The 22,564-nt window shown below is 40.5% G+C and overlaps 1 protein-coding gene across 2 annotated transcripts; it reads right to left on the minus strand.

Annotated features, from left to right (window-relative positions):
- Positions 1-9,460: 9,460 nt before the first annotated feature.
- LOC105382673 (paramyosin, long form) lies at positions 9,461-21,360 on the minus strand. Of its 2 annotated transcripts, XM_048632515.1 has the most exons (16): positions 21,169-21,360; positions 21,039-21,095; positions 19,812-19,898; positions 19,045-19,211; positions 18,574-18,811; positions 18,346-18,465; positions 17,907-18,173; positions 17,340-17,586; positions 16,857-16,984; positions 14,895-15,007; positions 12,500-12,689; positions 11,547-11,681; positions 11,011-11,205; positions 10,731-10,826; positions 10,327-10,608; positions 9,461-10,158 (listed from the first exon to the last, which is right to left on the minus strand). In XM_048632515.1, exons 1-16 carry the CDS (start codon positions 21,277-21,279, stop codon positions 9,955-9,957), a joined length of 2,637 nt encoding a protein of 878 aa, XP_048488472.1. In that variant the 5' UTR covers positions 21,280-21,360; the 3' UTR covers positions 9,461-9,954. The 2 variants fall into 2 exon arrangements, with proteins under 2 accessions (XP_048488472.1, XP_048488473.1); XM_048632516.1 differs by lacking the exons at positions 14,895-15,007; positions 16,857-16,984; positions 17,340-17,586; ... (5 more) ...; positions 21,039-21,095; positions 21,169-21,360 and adding an exon at positions 12,980-13,941.
- Positions 21,361-22,564: the final 1,204 nt, after the last annotated feature.

A 22,564-nucleotide genomic window follows, 5' to 3' on the forward strand; every position in this document is an offset into this window, starting at 1 on the left:
AGCGACATAATGTGGTCAAGCTGTGGTTACGTGTGAATTGTGTGACAGCGGCTTTTTGCAGTTGCTTTGTGGCAGCGACAAAATATCGATGTGGTTGCGTTGTCGCTGTCATTGCGATGTGGTAACCACGTCGTCATGTGCAGTTTTATACGGAGAAAAACTAGTGTTGCCCAAATTCAGTCTTGGTCTTGCAGTCTTGGTCTTGTTCTTGCGTTTTTGCAAGACCAAGACCAAGAACAAGACCGCGTATTTTTAGCAAGACCAAGACCAAGACCTGACCGTGCAAGACTTGAGCAAGAACAAGACATAGCCTGCAAGACTCTTGCGTCTTGCAGCTAGGACTTAGCGCTATTTCACTGAGTAGTTAGGTGAAACAGTTCGGTGTATAGGTAGGTACGCTTAGGAATTCTATGAGACGCAAAAAACTGTATCAAAGAATATGAAAAACTAGACCTATGCACATTACGACTAATACCATAAACATAGCGAATAAAAAATATCTATTAAAATCAAAAAGTAAACTTTAATAAATAGTAATAGACTAATAGGTAATTGCAAGACTTGCAAGACTCTTGCTGCAAGACCAAGACCAAGACCAAGACTGGGAGCGCAAGACCAAGACCAAGACCAAAACCAGGTGTATTTGCGCAAGAACAAGACCAAGACCAAGACCAGGTGTATTGGCGCAAGACCAAGACCAAGACTGGCTAAGTCTCGTCTTGTTCTTGCATTTGGGCAACACTAAGAAAAACAGGTTGCCGCGGTGCCGCCACCGCGTGGCGGCGTTGCCGTTGCGATGTGGTTGCGTTGTGGTTGCGATGTGGTCGTATTACACGGGTGGTTGATAACAACGGCAAAATGTGGCACGTGTGAATTGGATTATTCATTGTCAATACAAAATATACGCCCGACCACACCGCGTGGTTGTGGTGTGGTTGTGGTACGTCTGAATTGACCCTAAAACTACCTACCTCTTCACACAAATCATAACATGCGAATTCAAATCCCTTGATATATTAATACATTGTAGAGTTACAAAACACTAAACGTATTTAATAAAGTCGCCTGTCATACATTTGACAGTACAAATATATTTAAAATAACCCCCCTTAGGGCGGATTCGACCAACGTCGAGTAACTTTTTACTCACGAGTAAAGTACCAGTTACTCGCGAGTAAGCAGATTTTGCATTCTACCAAACCTGAAACCAAGATAACTAGCTTATCCCAAGAATAAAATGTTATACCGCCAAAATTGACCGTGTAACGAGCTTATCCGAGAGTAATTTTGTAATGGCGGCAGCACATCAGCTGATTAGAAAACCGTCATAATGACATATAAACACATCTGTCAAAACATAAACAAAAGTACGTTAAAAGGCAAAGTCTCAGAATAACAACAGCGAATAAAATATTAAAACATAAACAATTTCATACTTTTATAATCCATTCAAACTAAGTTGGCATGTCATTTCTATTGCATGCTTTGAAACGCAGCTATTTTTATTTTAGTTGCATTACAGTTTCGTTCCTCGTTCATTCAATTTAATCATGGTATAACTTGGTAGAATGCAAATGTACTTATCCTAGATATTTACTCGCGTATAATTTTAATTCCGGTATAGTTATTCTCGTGTAACGTGATGTTTGGACGAATTCACCCTTATTCATAAAAAACTTACTGGACGCTTTAGCTATTGAACTGTTAAACCGTCCAGTAAGTTTTTTATAAATTATTATTTATTTATATTTATATTTTCGTATGTATCTATCTCTTTATTTGTATAGATAATATCAGCTGTCCGAACCCATAACACAGGCTTTGCCTAGCTTGGGGTCCGATGGCCGTGTGTGAGATGTCCCCACATATTATTATTATTATTGTTATTATTATTAAATAGTGAAGAATTATTTTACCTAGTTCTCTTTTAAATACGCTAAGCGTTTGGTAAGAGTGACCCTAGTTGAAGATCGCCATTAATAGTAAAACGTTTTAGCTCTAAACTAGCGAAAGTATTTGATGACCTAAATATAAAAAGCGGTGCGACATTAGAGACATAACTAATTATGTACCTATGTACTTTGGTATTATAGATTGAGCGAATGCGTTTTATCTTTGAAAGTAATCTTTTAGCTAAATTCAGAGCAAATCATTTTAATTTCTATGGTGCCGAAGGGTGAGATGCCAAGTTTGATTCCCGGCTACGGCAAATTATGAAATTCGGATAATGACGATGGCAGTTGGACCCACCTCCTATTACCGTGAATTTTATATTAAATACCAACAGAAATTTATAAATCTCTTCCGGAATATAAGAGTGAGTTTTTCATATACCTACTTAAAATATATACATATAGTGAAGTAGTGGACTGACGACCTTAGGCGAGTGGCGGGTAGTGGTTGGATGAGGAAGGCCGAGGACCGAGTGTTGTGGCGCTCCTTGGGAGAGGCCTATGTCCAGCAGTGGATGATTATTGGCTAATGATGATGATGAAGAAACTATCAGTTATTGAGATATAATATTAAGTATATCGATGTTAAATTTATAGACTTACTTCAACAAGGTTGGAAAATATCTTAGAATCATTAGTATCATAATAATACTAGACTATCTGACGCAAACTAAGGCCTCCACCACACTACTCGCTTCGAAGCTACGCCGAATCACCCGAAGCTATGAAAATAAAGCTACTAAGTAAGACGGCGTGCTTCTTCACACTGTCGTATTTGGCTAACCGCGGTTAACATCGCAAGTTCTGTAGTGGAGGCTTTAAGGCCAACCATCCACGGGCCAAAAAACCGGTGGTTTACACGCTTGTCGATCATGGCCTTAAGGTGACAGCAAACATAAACTGATCGTCACCGTATTGCCTTTCACCGGAGCTTGTCCTGAGGCGACAGAATTACTTTACGATTCCAATTAGTGTGCGTTTCAGTAAGGAGTTACATACAAATAATACTGAACGGCTCCAGTTGATACGGTCTCGATCCCTTTCCGAGTTCATTATGTATGCTGTGACCTTTAGACCCAGACGTCAGACGTCATCAGGTCACGTGTTCAACAAAAGAGTCCCGATGAATCCATAATAATGACTTATCGCAGGCAGACATCTTACGGCGAACCGTCTGTAGAAAATACTCTCAATGCCAAAAGGTACATATTTTAACGCATTAGCATTTTGGACCGGATAATATCAGTGAAGTGGCAGGAAATGATTTTTCAAAGAGAATTTTCCTATTCGGTACACGAATTTATACCTAACCTCCTTTGCTAGACGGACAGAAAATAGTTACCTTATAATTAGGAACCTAAAAACAACGTTTTTTAAAAATATCACTTACCTACATAGCTTATCGATATTTAATTGATATACAACCATGAGTTTGACTTACCGACACGTAATTTATAAAATATTTTTTTCTTGTTTCAGCTTCAAAATGAGCCAAGAGAGGGTGGAGCGGTGCTCTAGATCCCCGTCACCTCAGATCGGGGGGATCCCCGCGCCCCCCGCGCCCCCCGCCGCCCCCATCACCATCACGCTCCCGGCCGCCATCACCACCATCACTCTGGGTGAATTGGTTACCCCGTATGCCCTCTCTTTCTGTCCTGTCATGACCAACGCTTCTCCTTCCACCTCCCACGCGCACAGATTATTGCCATCGCCTGAGAACCGAATCGAAACGTATCTCATATTTGATTGGCTGGCTTTGACCTCTTCTGCTGGCTGACTCTTGGCTCAGAGACCGGATGGTCCAGTTTCTGACACTAGTATTGGTATTCTAAGGCCGATATCTCCGGGGGGATCCGAGGAGGAATTCCCCAACAATCCCGACATGATATCTCCTGCAGCACTAAGGTTAGCTATGGCCTGCTTAGATGAATCCTTGGAGGAAGTCTCAGTGGAATCTTTACATCCATCGTTAGATTCACCCTTGGATGCATCCTTGGTGGACGCTTTAATAGCAACCTTAGTGCCTGATTTGGAGGATATCGTCGATATAATCTCTGATATTGAGGAGAAATATTCTGAACCGAGCCAAGACAGCCAGATGATGTTGCTCAACGTCGGCCTTCCAAATATGTATGTGATCGTTTGTTTCTTAGGCGGCGGCAATATCTGCTGTGAGGGTCTGTCCATGGGTAGACCTATTGATATGTCCACGCTGCCATCTACAGAGCCTCTACTCCGGCCGTTGGAGAGCGCTGTAGGTGGTCGGTCGGTGACTGCGAGACCACCTCTACCCGTGGACAAACCTGATTCCACGGCTGTTCTACGAGTAGCTGGAGAACAGCCTGGTGGGAGCGCCTTGAACATAGATCGTCACCGGATTTATGATATAGGGTTTACGGGGCTTCTGTGCGGTCAAGCGGATCTGGAGGCAAGCCAACCTTCGCACGTGCCATCAGACCGCCCGCGGCCTGGGTCTCCTTACAACACCTCAGTGGGCTTCATCCCCATAGAACCACTCAACCTCTCAGACCGCCCGCGACCTTGGTCTCCTTACGAAAGCTCAGGCGGCTTCATCCCCATAGAACCACTCAACCTCTCAACGGACAGGCCCAGGGAAGAGGGTCGGAGCGGATCCTTCTTTCAAGAGAGTTTTCTATCCGGCCTGAATTTGACGAGCCGGAAGAGGACATCTGAGACCCAGGCAGGCCCTGTTAACCCTATCATCCGGCCCAGGATAGAAGAAAGTGAAGGGGGTAACCAAGGTAAGACCATGACTGAGTATTAAGACTTGACTCTAGTTTTGTTGAGCATTACCTACGCTCACATCACAAAATAGTATTAAATTAAAATTCTTCAGTTTCAGCCAAACGGTGGAAAGGGAAAGGCAAAGGGAAGCGGAGCAAACCCAATCAATAATTATTTACAAATTAAGAAACAAATATAGAGAACCAGAAACACATAGTCAGAGAACCTGCCGCGGTGGAGCCTATCCTCTCAGGTGGTCTCGAGGATGTGGAACCTGCGCCAGGCAACCTGAAGAAGAATGAGCCCATGTCAGTGCATAAACACTTTCGTCCCAGTTTAGATACAAGTTTTATTAGATTATAGAAAATTCTTCTACAAGTGTAATTCGATGTTGGAATTATATGTAGTTAGTAGGTACCTAACTAACTACTGCGACTTGTTTTGATAATGATTTTCGGATTTAAATTGTATTGAATTTGACACAAATTACTTAGTTTTGACTTCGCCATAGGGCTCTGAATTAAAATGTTCGATCTAATGAGACATAATGAAACTAAAAGTGATATTAAATTATGCGATAATTACCATTGTGGTCGGTTGGAAGAATAAACTTTCTTACAAGCGTATATAATATTGTTATGTGTACTTACATACATATCAATAATATATATTAGGTATTATATTCAAAAATTGAAATTTTCAAATTTTAACGACACGCTAAGTATTGTAGTCGTTCCGTGTTGGTATTATAAGTAGGTAGTAAAAGTATAATTATTTTTGATCTAATTAGACCAAAGAATAAAACTAAAAGTGATACATATTTATTAATGATCCGATAGTGGTAATTTGGTCTACTACTTCTACTAGTATAATTGTATTTTAATGTGTACTTAATTAATATGATAAATACCTATAATAATATTCATTTTAAATAAAATTTATATGTATTTATGATTTTCATCATGGTGACAATCCCTAATCCAGCTCTAGTGATTGTCACCGTTTAGCTAATAAGAAGATGAATTTACGGCCTGTGTATTTTTATTAATATTCCAATGTATTTTGTAGATATCTAAAATATAACATATTTCAATCGAGGATGTTTCCTATGTACTAACATACTTTGTATATCCAATGTAATATTAGGAAACATACCTACCTATGTATAATGTTGTGTAGGTACCTATGATATATTTTGTTTACACTTATTACTTAGTAAAACTTGAAATGGATGTAACTTATGGGCTTCTTAAATGTGATGTAAAATACTTACAGGGTGTTTGAAAAGTACCAATACACGGGACTAAAGGCATTTTAGTCAATTTTAATTCCAGAGGGAATCTTTTAAAAGTTATTTCTTTAAAGTCTTGTCCAATATAATACTGTAGATATAAGTAAATTTGATGTGTGTGTGTGTATTTTAATGTGATGTGATTTACTACCTACTTACAGGAAAGTTCGTAGTTCATGTAAACAGGGTGTGAAAATAAGGGTACTTATTGTATAGTATTCCAAAAGGGGGTGACTAAAGATATCATTCTATTCAATTCAGAGGGTGGAGTTTGTTGGTACAATTTTGTCCTTTTACTATGGTACAATTCTGTATTATAGATAGATGTGAATTAAATAAATCAATATAGATGTGAGCAAAAATGAACTCCATCAACTTGGCGTTAAAAAGTATAACATTGCAAAAAAATACTTTGTACTGTCTTGTGTTTACTTAAATCCAACGTACAGAATTATTTTTTAGGGCTATCCATAAATCTTAGAACAAAAGATGTTCAGAATGACGGCCGCATTTTTGCTTCTATACCTCTTATGGAACATCCTGTAAAGTAATGTGATATGTACAGTATTTGATAAATGTGATATCATTATAATAAAAAAAAACATGTTATAATTAATGAACATGATATTGGAATATGAAATTAGGCGAAAACTTAATTCGTGTCCACTTGGGTACCCTATTCAATTCTATTCTATTCTCTGAGGGGGGGTACCTGCACCTGGCTCTCTCGTGTGGAACCTTTGTGCATATCCCCAAGGTCTAAACTGCCTTCCAAAGCTTGGATCATTTCCCACCACGCTGGTCCACTGCGGGTTGGTGGGTTCACATCTCTAGATGTACTAAATCTAGATATGCAGGTTTCCTCACGATGTTTTCCTTCACCGTAAGCGCGATGGTATACATTGTACTGAAGTTAAAAGAACTCATCGGTACATGTCAGCGCCGGGATTCGAACCCGCATCTCTTGCGTGAGAAGCGGGTGCTTACCCGACTGAGCTACCACCGCTCTCCACTTGGGTACTCGGAAAAAATACATTGTGGGCACAATAAAATAGTGTTTTTGTACGCATGAAAGTAGGTACTTACTAAGTATACTCACCATCAATGTTTCAGAGGAAAAATATCGATTATGTAATGTACCTATTTATGTTTTTTTTAAAATAATAAGTGTTAGTGATTCTATTTTGTGTTAGTGATTTTTCTACGAGTAGGTACATAATCTCGATGGAAAATTGATTTTTTTTTGTTAGACGAGAAAATCACTGAAAATTACTTATACTTATATTTATTATTATACTTATATATTTATTATATATTACGGTGAGGTGACTTAAGTACCTGGCCTCTTATCGAAAACTTGTTATGACAATTTTGGATTCAAATTGTATTGAATTTGACACAATAATTACTTCGTTATTGTTAGGTACTTCGTTTTGTCTTCGCGATACTTACCCCTTAAAATTGTACGTTTCTTTTTAAGTAATTAAGTAAGTACCTATTCAGTAGGCGATTCCGAGTATTCCAACTTGACCTTTCCCGTTTATTCATCTTATTACAGATACATATTTCAGTAAAAAGAAACATTAATTTTTGCTATAGAATTTGTATGTAGGTTTCTGGGAAATCCTTAGAAATAAACGGCCAATGTGACGGGATTTCCTACTGATTTACTAGAAAAATAATATCTTAATATAATGACCTATATTATGTGATGTGTTGATTGTTAATAGTAAGTGTCTACCTTTCGGCAACGTACTCAACGGACGCCAAACATTCAATATACTCTGTATACAAGTTCGTCCACTTCATCGGCATTGCCGACGCATACCTACATTTTATGAAAACCCGTTAGTCTATGGTTTGGTCCAATACCAACGATACTGAAAGGTGGATGCTTCCATTTAACCGTAAAAAATATCTTAAGCTAAATTAAGTAATAATTACCTAAATGTGATGTAGTGGTTGTTAAGTTGTACAAAACAACTATTGTCCAAACAAGAATTCCAGAATGGGACACTTGCCTGTACCTAAATTAGAGATTTATGTATATTGTATATATAAACTAGCACTACAGTACTTACCTATGCGCCAATTTCATACAATATTATTGTATTCATAAATGGAAAAAGCACTGCTTACCCAGTACTCGTAAAAAAAACTACAGTACTATTCGTATTGCACCTTTAATATATGTGTAAAATATAATACCTATATTATTATATTTCAATTTTAGGTACTTATTTTATAAAATATAAATAGGTAAACAGTACCTATAATTGTGTAAATATACTAAAAATGTAAACCATAGAAACAGAGTACGCGGCATTCAAATAATGTTTAAATAAGTATCTACTATTCCCATGCAACAACATAACAATGTTGTAGGTAGGTAGGTATACATAATAAATATAAAAATTGTAGATACTTACATACGCTATTGCGATGTGGTTGTTTTTGAAATGTCAGTAGTATTAGTAGGTAGTCAACAGACTTTTATTGCATATTTCAATTTTGGGAGAACTATGCCGTACCTATTGTTGGATTTGATAAAATGTGTGTAAATTTTGTAAGTATTTAATAACTGCGTCTGTGGTCAAGTTGTTGATACTCTGCTTCATGACTCAGAGGTCCTGGGTTCGTTACCGGGTGGGACCATCAATGTGTGATTCTGAATTGAGGTTCCAAGTTTGGCTAGGACATAGAAGGCTGATGCCCTGTTGTCCGAAACAGTCGGATCCTGAGCCTAACTCTCTCCAGTCGTGTGGGTCAATCCGTTCCATTGTGTTATGAGAGTGATGGCACAGAGAGCTCCTGTGTAATACTGCGCATACACTTGGACACTATAATCTACTCGTGGTAAAAACTCGGCTAGGTGGACATTTTATTAATATTAATAAGGTTTGTCGTATTAGGTACAATTTCATTGATCTAACTAAACATACAACGAGTACCTACATCGAATTGTAAATGTCTCTAAGTACCTACCTACTTGTTATTTTCTGTAAAACTCCTAACTTAATCCTTGCTAAAAGTATTTATTTCAAGTAGGTATTCCAATTGAAGACATTGTTTTGATGAATTTGATACCTTCCTGATTAGAGTCCCTTAAGTAAAATTAAGTGATGTTTATATAAATTTTAATCATTGAGTTGGGTTGATAAATTGCTAAGAAACTCGATGAGTCTATCATGAATTAAATTCATTATTATGTCAGTAAAATACGTGTATTAAGTATGTACGATGTTTTTATGTAAATAACTAAATTCAAAACTATTAATTGTTTCAATAAACATTGATTAAATGTTGTATATTTTGCATGCAGATAATTAATGCCACACTTCACAGTATACAGATAGGGTTGAAATGTTTTCGTTAGTTTTAAGACCTGTAAGTTTCTTGAGTATAATTAAAAAAACAAATGTAAATCGGAAGGGGCCTAGCTAGGGGAAACAAGTGGAATAAAAACCCAAAAGAAAAACAAGCTGTTTTTGAACTTTTATTTCCTTTTTTTGTATCTTTAACATAAATAGCTTTTATTTTTAAAGTATAAGTTACAAACGTACAATAAGTATTGCACAATTAATAAATAGTAATATAAAATATTTTTTAATATTATTCTACTGCACCTATGTAAGTAACGGTTCACGACATAGACATTTCATTTGATGCGGTGACTTTTATATTAGAAAAATAATGAAAAAAGCTTCTTAAGATTTTGGTTCCTTTATTTGGTATTGAAATTGCGTACATAGGATCGTAGCGCGTGGACGGGCGGTCGGGTCCGGGCGATGAAGCAGAGACACGTCACAGGGCGAGCCGGGAGCGGAGCGCCCGTCCGGGGGCGGTGGCGGGCGCCGCTGCCGGGGGCTGCGGCGCCCGCACCACACACATCACTTATCGAACGACTAGGCTTATTATACCCGACCGGAAAGCGCCCCGAGTTGTTATGGGCGGCGTGGAGCGTGCTCACATGCGCTCCGTGCTGACGGCGCGCGACTCCTGCACCAGGTACACCTGGGAGCCGGGCACGGTGGAGGTGGTCACGAAGGTGCGGTGCTTGGCGCGGATGAGAGACAAGTTGCTCTCGGCCACGTCGGCGCGGTCCTCGGCGGCCTCGAGCTCGCGCTGGAAGCGTCGCACCCGGGTCACGCTCTGCTGCGACATTCCCTCCTGTGGACACAGATTACACATTGTCAGTAGCCATTTTGGTCTTTCAACTGGAAAGGCCTGACATTTCCAGAAAAACTAATCGTAACCAAGATCCAAATGTCAAGTAAAGCTTTGATTACACATAACTTCTGATTAGACTTGTAGCATCGTACAACTATTCGAACGTACCTGTTCAGCCAACTGCCTCTTGTAGATGTTGACCTTCTGGGAAGTCTTCTCGAGCGAGTCCTGGAGAAGGGCGATGTTCTTCTGGTCTTCCTCGCACTGGATCATGACCTCCTTGACCTGGCGTTCCTTCTTGCGGAGGATCTTGATGGTCTCGGCGTGTCTCCTCTTCTCCTCGTCCAGCTCAAGCTCGTAGTCCTTCATGCGAGCCTCCAGCTTGCTGATGATGCGCTTGCCTCCGACAATGGCGTTGGCTTCGACCTCCTCCAAGCGGACAGACAGGTTCTGGAAGAGATACCAAAAAGATTTTGTAAACAATGTTCTGATGTTATCAGTCATGAGCAAGAATAATTCAATGATACTTCTGTGATGAGATATTTCAATTATGGCAATAAAGGAAACCTTACCTTGACTTCGATTTCCAGAGACTTCTTGACGGCCTCAACCTTGACAATCCTCTCCTGTTCTTCGTGCAGGATCTCGACGGTGTGTTTGAGCTCGGTCTGGAAACAAGTCAAACATTGTGTAAATACGAGGACTCTGTACTTTGGCAATTAACTTGTAAATCCAACTCGAAATGGTCTCTTGCGAAAAAGTTGCAAAGCGCCTGACAATATACGTTACGCTCCACAACATAAGTCTATGATTTTATTCTTCTGGAATCTTCTAGAAAACTTGTCGACTGACCTGGACGCGTTGATATCTCTCATCAGCGACCCTGAGTTCCTTGGTGATCTCGTCGTAGTCCGCGGCCACACAGGCCAGCTCCTGCTCGATCTTGGCCTTGCTGCTGGACAGGTTCACGTTGATGACCGTCAGCTCATTGATGCGGGTCGTCGCCTCTTCGTAGGATTGCTCCACGGTGCGTTTGGCGCGGAGGGCCTGTAGTGGTAGTGGTGAGGTGTAAGTATTGATTGAAAGGTAAGAATTGGTAGGTGCTAAGATTAGAGTAAGTAAATACCAAATAATATTTAAGAATTATTTTTTTAAAACAAAAAAGATAGTTTGATAGTCTCAGGCAACTCCTTTTTGATACTTAATACAAATAAGACGATAATAAAGTGAATGATGAAGAATGTACATACACATATTGTAGGGACCCATGACAGCTAACGTAAACTAAAAAACTTAGCGTTTTCTCTAGCTTAAATCTAGTTATGCCAGTTATTTCCACCTTGAAAATCTTAAAATACTACAGTAGATATAAAAGTATCATTAATTACCTGCTCGTAATTGCCACGGATCTCCTCAACTTCACCGGTGAGCGACTGTATCCTGCGCTGGGCGACTCCGTACTGGTCGAGGGTCACCTGCAACTGCCTCTGGACCTCGTCGTAGTGGCTCTGGATCTCAGTGAGCTGGTGATAAAGAAGTTTTATTTTATTTTAGATTTATTATTATTATTTAATGTGAAAAACATTTTCTACCAGTGAAACCAGAGGAAGAACAGGCGGAACTAATGATAAACGATATCAATGATAGAGGAGTGAGTGTAAGTATGCGATAGGTTGTAATGGATAAGTAAGTACCTATCCGGTAGTGGTTTGATAAGTAGAGCTGAACGTACAGTGTTGTGGAGCCCATTGCAGGAGAATTATGGGTTGATAATCATGTATACTTAACCAATATTGAAGATACAAATCATTTATATAAAAATTGTAGTGAATAAGAATGAGCAGCGTTCTTTGCGATAGGTATGGCCTGCAATGAACGATTGTTGGCAGATGGCGATGATAATGATTTAGGTAGGAAAGACATTGTAACAACGAAATCACTGGGAACGCTATGCCGAGTATGACGAAATTATATTTGACTCTAAAATCTGGATGTGATCCAACAGCTCAAAAATTTATTGGGAGCAAAATACCTAATGAGTCATGATTTATCTTGATATGGAATTAAATACCTAGCTTACAATTATTAATTTTGTAATCGTAATAATTATAAATGTAGCGATGACAAGAAGAAATATGCTCACACTCATTATGTTTAAGTACCTTTATATTATTTTTATTAAATCATCATGCACTTTTATAAAACTAGCTGAGATTGTTAGAGTGGGTAACAGAATTATTCTCTCCATCGATTGCCTATGTCCAGCAGTGATTGAATTTTATGATGACAATGTAATTTATGTATCCCGTATATTAGGTATTTTAATTATGCGAATTCTCACCTGCAGAGACTGCTTCTTGATGGTTTTCTGCAGATCGATGTTGGTCTTGTTGGCGACGTCCAGAGACAACTCCAGCTCAGTGATCTGGATCTGGAGCTTCTTCTTGATGCGGGTGATCTCTGTCTTCAGCTTGGTCTCGGCCTCGACCACGCGAGCGTTCAGCTGCTCGATCTCGATGCTGGTCTGCTTGCTGGTGATCAGAAGGTAATGTCAGTAAAGCTACAGGGTCTACAGGTGCTGGATATTTAAATGCGTGGAGGTCTAAATGCTACGGTTGAATAATAAAGAAAATATTTTTAGTAATGATTTCTTTATTCAACGGCAAAAAGTTACATGAATTGGATAATAGATAATTAATACTATTAGCTAAACAGGGAAAACTAAAGTAACGCTAATATACATAGCAACAATAAAGTTATCGTTAATCGTTAATCATTAACCCTCCGCTGGCTAATAAGTTAGTAGTAACGGCGAGTGTACCTTTTTGAAAACATAAGGCTCATGTTCAACTGATCAAGCTCCGCGAGAGTTTGCTTCAGCTCGTGCAGGCGCTGAAGATACGAGTCATCAATAATCGGGATCTCAGTGTGTATCCTCACAATACAAGTCCGCGGAGACGAAGCTCTTACAGACCTCATGGATTCGGAAAACGACTCCGAGTAAGAACTTTCATTTCTCTGCGACTGCCTCATCGAAACAGAGCTTGAAGATGAGATTTTCGACAAATCCTCACTACTCTTGGAAAATTTGGCGATCCTCTTATCCAGTATATTTCTCACTTGCTGTGAATCCATGTGCCTTATTTGTCCATCAGAGATGTTCCTCCTGCTCTCGTCGAGAAGCGATTGTGCGATCGCGTTAGCCGACTTTCCGCGGTACGTAGCTGCTTTTCCTCTCAACTCGGCCCCTACATTCATTTCGGCCTGGAGAGAACTCACTTCCCTCTCAATTTCTTCCATGCGTTTTTTTTGTCTCTCCGTCTTTATCTTTTCCCTGTCAACCTTCTTCTTCTTGTTTTTCACTGTCACACTTTCAGCACCGACGTGTTTAGAAACATTGGCTGCAGCAGCAGTCTGAACCACTGAGAAGGCTGACCGCTTTGCTACACGGAAGTCGTTGAGATCACGCTTGGCTTGCTCCGATATGTCGTGAGAGATCCGGTTGACGTCTTCCTGAGAGTAGGCACGAATCGGTTTGTCGAAGCGATACTTCTCCAAGCCTCTCTCGTTGTTCCACGGCAGGTGGGGCGGCTTTGAATGGATGCCCTGCTCCTTCGCGTTGATATAGTCTATCATTGGCTGGTAGAAATTTATCCCGTAGCCATAGTTATCTTCGTACACTGAGGTGGGCGGTCGGTTCCACTTATTGTAACAGGGCACATTAACGGGCGCCATTATGAGTTAACTGAAGAAGATTTATTGAAGCTCGATCGTTTCGAAAATATCGGTCATCCCGGCGTGTTTCAACACGGGACGAGGTCGAGTAATTAGGTCTGATTGCGGCTGAGCCTGATCTTTTGTAGATTTCAACAGCCCTGATGTGCCAATATTCGTTTTGCCACTAGCAATTTTCACCAATCGGATGAGCGGATAAATATAAATGGAATTCGTGCCAATATTTTGGATTATATTTAATGCTAATTACGTTTTGGTCGGATGTGCAACATGTGTGAAATGACGTTGTGTGGTAGTGATTTCAATTTCATGGTTGGATTCATTTAGTTTTTTTGTGAATATCTTTTTAATTGTTGTTTTGTCGTTCGGGGAGGACAGTGAGATTGACTTTTGTCTATCAATCATTGATTGGCGTGTATCCAGTAGTAAGTAATATGTGTCATGGTTGCGATGTATGAGGCGTGTATGGATGACAGTCGTCAGTCATTGGCAGGGCTCGGGAAGGGATCAGGGTGACGATGGATATGCTTGCAGTTCCGAATTGGCATGGCTCTTGTGTGCACTTCTGTGTTTATTATCTGTTCAGTCTTTTATGAGATGTTGTAGTGTACACTGTGCGTAAGGTAAGTATGTTTTTTAAAGTAGTTCTCTGTTTTATTAAGTTGTTTGTTTGAGTAAAAACATATTTTATTGTGTTGCGTATTTTGCATTTGCAGGTGTCATGAAAACTATTATAATTTTGCAACTTTCTCCTCGAGGCTCATTCTTGCTCATAGACAAAATATCTATAAAAAATATCAAATAGACCTTATTTGATATTTATACTTGACCGGTCAAATTCTAGTCTCGTGAATCAAGCTTCTATGTTTAGGTTCCATTAATAATGTCCTAACTTACCGAATAGACTGGATCTCTCCTGTCTCAAACTTTCCCGTTAAACTAGAAGTTGTAGTTTCTCCTCAACTACAACTTCTCACATACCCTGTCTCTGTCTAACTTACCGAATAGACTCGATCTCCTCCTCCTTCTCTTGCAGGCGTCGCTCGGCCTCGTGGCGGAACTGGCCGAGTTCCGTGGTCAGCCTCATCGAGCGCTGCTCCTCAGCTTTACGGCCCTAGGGAGGAAACGATACCATTTAGTCTCTGTTAGTCTTATAGGTTCCATTAATTATGATTGATGGAGGATATGGTTGGTACGGATTTCTCACGGTGTTTCAAAGTTACTGATTTTTTTCGATAGATGTTTGTTACACTTTTGGCTCAGTATTTCACTTGAGTTAATACCTAAGCAAGAACTAACGACCTAGGTATATACTCAAAGTTAATTCAGTATATTTATCACAGCTCTGCATTCCATACTCAAACTTTACTTATATTGCAGTTTTTAACTGACAGTGTTTCTATTAAACTTATAACACTCGAAATATAAACACGTGCCTCTAATCATAATTAGCTATAATAAACAATCTTCAAGAACACAAACAAACCGCCCATACTTAGTATCGGAAAGATGTACTCATAGAAAAAACAGAGCGGTCGATATTTGTTAAAAATAGTCAAGATCATGTAATAGCCCAGTTTACAGTACTTATTGGAAATTGGGTCATGAAAGCTTGGCCGAAGGTTGCACACAATTGAGAGATATTTTTGTATCTGGGTCATCAGGTAAATGTTTGTTTAACCTCCTTTCTTTCTAACTAAACTTATGTTTATTTAACTTGACATCAGCATGAAAAATGTATCATCTTCATTACAAATATTACATTGTCTTTGTGTGTCATGACATGAACATTGCCAAATAGTACAATACATATATCTAATTTGACATTGCGTACGCACTGCGAATTCTACCTATGTTCCGCCCAAGCGAATTTGGCATCACCGCCTATGTACTTCCTTTTTTTTAAAGGTTGGTTCACGCTAGAGATATCGATCAAGACTGTATAGATTTTGAGAGCGCTCAAGGCAGAGAAGTCTTGGTTCTACATCTACAATCTGTTCATTATTCGCAATCAACCGGTCTAGTGTATACGCAACTTAAGGGTAAGCATCCAAGTATCGGTATCGTTCGCAACGGACGCATCACATTCAGTACCTATTCTTTGTATAGAAATTTACACAGGTAATACTTCATCGGCTTTACCGATGCCGTTTCTCCATACATTTATGAAAGTCCGTTTGGTCCGATACGTACGATACCGATAGTTGCACGCTTACCTTAACGCGGTATTTTCATACCTCGTCATAAGAGTATATTGTCCTCGGTTTTATTATTAGCTTTTCTATTTCAAGAGGTAACCACAGTCTCCTGGCGGTTGCTGCTAATTTGTTCAACGTTTGAATGGCTGCCAGAATCTTGTTTTAACAGTGCATGTTCAGAGTGATTTAAATTGACAAAGTGTCTAATTAATCTTTTAATTTAATGTGTTACGACAGTTAATGCGCTTGTTACCTGAGCTCGTTAGTTTCCGCTTATGCTAGCTCCTGATTTAATCTGAAGCTCAGATCTTTTGTATAGCGAATATGTTTGCACTTTACAATTGGGACGTCCAAACGTTACTGTACTTTGAATGAGCATAATGTTTTATCGCGTTACCTAGGTCATGGTATTGGATGATATTTTGCAGTAAATATTTTATAAATAGATTAGGTTATAAATATATGAATATATTTTCATTTTTAATGTATTTTTATTCCAACCAATTTATTAGTAGGTAGGTAGTAGTTAAGTATAAGACTACTTAGTACCTTTTATCTCGGAATTCAATGGAAAAACCTTTTAAGACGAAAGTAGAGCTCGCGGTCACAGCTAGTCACCAATAGTGTTTTTTTTCCTCAGTGGTCACCAATACAATCACGAGCAATGAAAAAGTTCCGTTGACATGGAACGTCAATGGCAGGTGAAATTTTTCATTTCTCGTGAGTGTAAAAGGTCGTGTGTAAAAGGTAAGGTATGAGACTTACTGCCTCCGCCTCCTTGTAGGCAGCTGTGAGTTCCTCTCGCTCGTTCTCAAGTCGGCGCAGCTCGATCTCGAGCTCGTGAAGACGGCGGGTCAACTCGGTGAGGTTTCCACGGGCGTCGTGCAGTTCATCTGAAAGGAGATATGGGGTTTCAGACGCTGTGGCGAGTGTGCAAGGTGCGGGATCAAATGGTTGTGGTGGGTTTGAAGGCAGAATATATTATATCTGGACTGATTTTCCTTTATTTATACACCTGTATAATTTATGTATGTAAGACTAAACTGTGAAACTAAATGAATAAAACTAAACTTTAGTTACTCTCAGTACATATCAAATATAAATGAAAGAAGAAGTAGATAACTATGGCATCCAATATAAATGGTAAATTGTGAAGTTTGCATCAAACCCTCGACGTAACTAAGAAAACCTAAAAATCCTGAATGTCCTAAAATTCCTGAAATCCTACAGCAGTCAAATCACACTCACCGCCCAACTTCTTGTTCTCGCGTGCAAGTCCGTCCTTCTGTTCGCGGGTCTTGTCCAGCTCGTGGCTGATGCGCTGGAGCTCCGTAACCTTGACGCGCAGGTCGCGCTGGGAGGTCTCGTACATCTGGATGGTCTCCTCCAGTCGCGACTTGATCTCGATGTTGATGCGCTCCAGCTGTTCGGTCCTCTTCTGCAGCTCCCGGGCGGTGCCGTTGGCCTTCTCCAGGTCGATGATGAGAACCTCAACCTAAGGATTGAAGGGTTTTATTTATTTATTTATTTATTCTTTTATTGCACAATTTACAAAAGTAGATGTACAATGAGGTATTAAGTCCACCTCATTGTACAAGAGCATTCTCTACCAGTCAACCTGCAGGAGGTTCTGGGTTCATGTAAAGGTTTGAATGTTGGACGATTGTGTGTTCGTTGGATTATGTTAAGTTGGAGTCATATTAAAAAGACGAAGACGACTAAAATGAATAGACTCGGGAACTTATCTTTAAAAATGTGGGTGAACTTTTTCGCGATGTGAAAGTAAACTTGTATAATTTCACTTTAACAACAAACCTCGCTCTGCAGACGGGACTTCTGCTTCTCAACATTGTTGATCTTGACGATGAGGGTCTCGATCTGTTCCTCCTGTTCCTGGATGCGGATGGAGTACTTCCTGCGGATCTCCTCGATCTCCTCGGACCTGGCGGCGGCCTCGGCCTCGAACTTGGACCTCCAGTGCTGGGCTTCACCGTTGGCCTTGACCAGCTGGCGCTCCAGGTCCAGACGGGCCTCGGATTCCTCCTCCAGTTGGACGCGGATGGATTCCAAGTCGATCTCGGTCTGTGGAGATAAGAGTGTTGGTAAGTTTTTTTGCGAATATAAATACTTAAATTGCTTGAAAACAGGTTATTTTTTTGTGTATGACCTGATTTTTTTGGTTAAACTTGGTAATTGAAAGATTTGATCTTTTCTTGGACCCTTTATTTGATGATAACCAAAACTGTAGTTTTACCTGGTGCAGGTTGGCTTCGAGCAACGAGCGCCTCCTGTCCTCGTCCTCGAGACGACGGCGGGAGTCCTCGAGCTGGCTCACCAGCTGGCTCTTCAGGTACACAACGTTCTCGATGTTCACCTGGAAATTTACGAAAATATTTGATTAAACCCTCTTGCACGAGTTGAAATCAGTGATATACCAAAACAGTTAATTATCAGTCTATTGCTTGAGAACAATTTTAATTACCTTCAGGTCCTGAACTTCCTTGATGAGCTCAACGTTCTCCTGGGACAGCCTCTGCTTCTGGGAGGTGATGTCCACGATTGTGCGGTTAAGCTCCTCAATCTTGATGTGCAGTTCGCTGATGGTGACCTCCAGCCTCTCGCAGGTCTTGGAGATGGTGACCTTCTCCTTGCTGACATTCTCCACTTGGGACAACAGCTCGTAAACCTCAGCCTGGAACTTCGACTTTTCCTTCTCAGACCTGTGGACAAGGAATTCATCGTGCTATCACGTTGCCTGCAACCAGATTTTGTGTGTTTTGTGCCAATTTGATGTCCGTGTTGTGTTAGAGAAGACAAAGTCGCAGTGCTTCGCACGATTTAAGGAATTCGCTCAGCAAATTTATAGCATTGATAAACAACCTACTAATTAAATAGACAGGATTGGTTAGTTCAAGATGTTAAATTGTTGATCTAGGATAGTAGTTGGTCTCACCTCGCTTTGCTCTTGGTAAGCTGGTCGATTTGTTCCTGGAAGTCCACGACGATTTCCTGGTGCTTCTTCTTGAGCAGATGGGCGGTCTCCTCAGACTCCAGGTGGACATCTTCCAGAAGTTTGCGGAGCTTGGTCAACTCGGTGTCACGCTTTCTGTTGATCTCGAACTGGAACATTGGAAGCGGCATTTCAAAATCCAACCCCCCAACATTTTGTTTGGAGTTGAGGTTTGAAAACTTTTACGAGTAATTAGGGTCAGTTTCTAGTTTAGATCATATCTTTGGTGTGTAGTTAAATTGGGTGCTAAGTAACTAAACAGGCTTCTTTGTTAATGTTATAGTTATTAAGTTTTCCTGTAAGTTAAACATACACTTAAAAGTTTATGAATAATCGCTTGAGCATTTTTATCGCAAAGCCCATCCTGAAAAAAACATATTCGCTAAGCACAAATAATTATTAGTATCGTTTATAAATTATTGTTTTGAGTTCTTGATGTCTGGAATATTTCTGAAGTCTGTTTCATGCGATTTTTCTTGATGATTTTCTTCCAATGCATTTGTCCAACATATTAGTTTACTCTTCAGTGTTTTCAAAACTTCTTCTTATATTTTTTGAGATTCATCTTACATATAATTCCATATGATCTTTAATTTTCTTCCTTAGCCTCTCTTTGTTTTCCTCTGCATTTGTCATTTTCTTCAATTTGACCGGACTTAACCTATTGGTTAGTTTAAACCTAGTATTACATGTATAGTTTGTTTATTTACCTGGCTCTCAGCTCCGCCTTCAGCTTCCTCAAGCCTCTCAGACAGTTGGATGACTTGCACGCTCAAGTCTGCCTTCTCCCTCTCGATCTGAAATGTTTAATCAATATTAATGCCGTCTTCTTCTAACACCAATTGGTAAAGCAAGACAGCATGCGAAGCTACAGAAGACTTCAACAGATCAAAGACACCGTCATGATTGTCAGTGCATCACGAATCGATGAAACATGCATTTCCTGGTTCTAGTATTTGTGAGTCATATCCCTGAAAATTCGCATCATTTATGCATCACCTAAATGTATTGCTCAACGGTGACCGAAATAAAATGGCCCGTGGCTCACGGCGGTGGTGACTATTGGAGATATTTTCGCTACTCATACCGCAGTCTATTATTATATTTCAATATTGTGGCATTCTCGGCTCAAGGAAGCCGCTTCATTTGGCCCAGTTTCAAAAGCGGGAACGGAGTGCGAGAAGTTGATATTTTAGAGAATGCTTTCGCTTGTGATGCTAAAAATACCAGTTAGCAGTTGGTAGTTGCGACTGATCGCTGCGACACTTCGGTCCACGCGACCGTTGCGCAGAGATCAGAAATAGAACGATACACTGATCCAATAACGAGATGGCGATTCACGCACTATGATTACGTATCATAATGATAATGAACTCGGGGAATTCACTTTAGATGGTGATAATAGTTTTGGTTGAGAGGTTCTTAAGAGAAAATTTCAGTTTTTCATTTTCTTAAAAAGTCTTTTTATAGAGGGGACTATTGTAATAGGATCTTCAGACTCACTTTTTTTATATAATGTTACTGTAGGTTTTTACATATATAAAGATGATTTAGTGTTCATACTTGACTCTACTGATGAAATATAATAATAGACATGAATGTTAAAGTACTTAAATGAAACACTACTACATAATCCATGAAAAATACATACTTCATAGGTCGATAAAGTCACACAGGCATTCCAATCTCGAGATTATTGCACAAGCACCACTTTTCACCAGATTACTGTTAGCTAAAGCCAGCACTTTTCAAGTTTCCTCCATATTAGGAGGCTGGAACACTGAGTCCGGAAGCGGAGGGCGCAGGCTGTGCAGGAGCTAGGGGCCGGGGCGCGGGGGTGCGGGGCGCGGGGCGCGGTATTTATAGAGGCCCCGCCCTGCGCGCGCGCGCCCGCTATGGCCGTCGCCGCGCGCGGATCGCATTTCGCTCTCACTTACCCTCTGACGCAGCTCCCTTTCGGATTCCAGATCATCGTGGAGGAGACGGATCTTGTCCTGAAAAAGACAACATGATGTAGGATACGTTCACTGCACTGGGAGCACTGCACAGACTGCACTAGGCGCTGACCTCCAGCCTGGAGAGAGCACTCAGGTCGGCGCTGTACTCGATGTTGACGTCGGTAGTGCCGCCCCCGCTGCTGCGGTAGGTGTACTTGGAGGTCTTCGCCACCGTAGACATGTCGCTGGTTCGTCTTAGCTCGGCACTCGGCGCTACGTTACCGGTCGGGCACCGTTCGACTAGTGAGAGCGGGCGGGCGGCGGCGCGCGCGCAGGCCCCCGCCCCGCGCCCCTCCAGCCGCCTGGAGCCGCCCGCGCGGATCGAGTTACCACCCCCCGCACCCCGCCGCTCAGCCTTTTATAGACACGCCCGCACCACCCGTCGCTCAACTCGTTCATTTTCCCTAAATTTTCCTAAATTCCTGTGGAGAGTGCATGAATGGGCCCGGGCCCGCGGCCGGCAGGTGGGCGCAGCGCCCGCCCCGACCCGCGATGCGCCTGCATGCTAGCAATGAACTTCGGGCTCTACTCTTTCATATCAAACATTTTAATGTTCCGTTCGGGAACGATAAAACGTATTAGAAGATTATGGTGGGGAATATTGATGATGTTGATGTGTCTAGTTGTTTGGTTCTCAGCAGATGATATTAACGGCCTCATTGATCGCTTGCCCCAGATATCTGGATCTTGTTATTATAGCTTATTAACGCAGTGCTTGTAATTAATCAATTGATTGATTACACTGTGGCTTTAATTCTGGTCTCTACGATGTGATAGTTATCTATCTCATCACAGTCATCCTCTATGGCACTTAAGTTCCCTTTTGAGTTGTGTTGGCTACTTATTACGCTACTGAAACATCACAGATTGAAATACTCATACACATACACACTTATGCATTATACCTACATGCTTGATCTGTTTCTGACCGAGAGTTGGTGACACATTCTACCAAGGTGTGTCACCGTGGTGAAAAGGTCAGTCACTGGCCATCTCCGTTTGCCCAAATCTGAAAATACCAAGTACCAGTACTGTTACGGTATACGACTATGACTATAGCTGTAAGCACAGCGAAAAGCCTAGAGGGTTACTCTATCTATACTAACGAAAAACGAACGAACGAGAATCTCCTCCAATTTCAGTAGGAACCGACCGTAGTCTGTACGTAGGGTACGTATTTTGATGTTTTTTTTTTACTTTCCCACTGCTGCTCAAGACCTTTGATGGATAAAGGATTGATTATTATCAGTAGGCTACCCAATATACAATTTCTAAATGCACATGTTATTTAATTCGATTGTAATTTATAACATTTTTATTTAAATAAAATTATACCTTATCAAAACTAAACCTCATAATTCACAGTAGCAGGAACTAGGAAGTAAGTACTAGTTTACATAGTAATATCTTGTTCATAAAGGAACAATAACCATATCTGATAAAAAACAAGCACATCGATCGTAAGT

Source organism: Plutella xylostella, chromosome Z (assembly GCF_932276165.1).
Source record: "Plutella xylostella chromosome Z, ilPluXylo3.1, whole genome shotgun sequence".
Lineage (NCBI taxonomy): Eukaryota > Metazoa > Arthropoda > Insecta > Lepidoptera > Plutellidae > Plutella > Plutella xylostella.

Bases quoted from the DNA above. Each gene is read 5' to 3' on its own strand.
- LOC105382673 (XM_048632515.1), bottom strand. From the start codon at position 21,279: ATGTCTACGGTGGCGAAGACCTCCAAGTACACCTACCGCAGCAGCGGG. The intron at 18,174-18,345 runs GTAAAACTACAG...TTATCTCCACAG, and splicing joins TCGAAGCCAACCTGCACCAG to ACCGAGATCGACTTGGAATC. The intron at 11,206-11,546 runs GTAATTAATGAT...CTACCACTACAG, and splicing joins TCCGTGGCAATTACGAGCAG to GCCCTCCGCGCCAAACGCAC.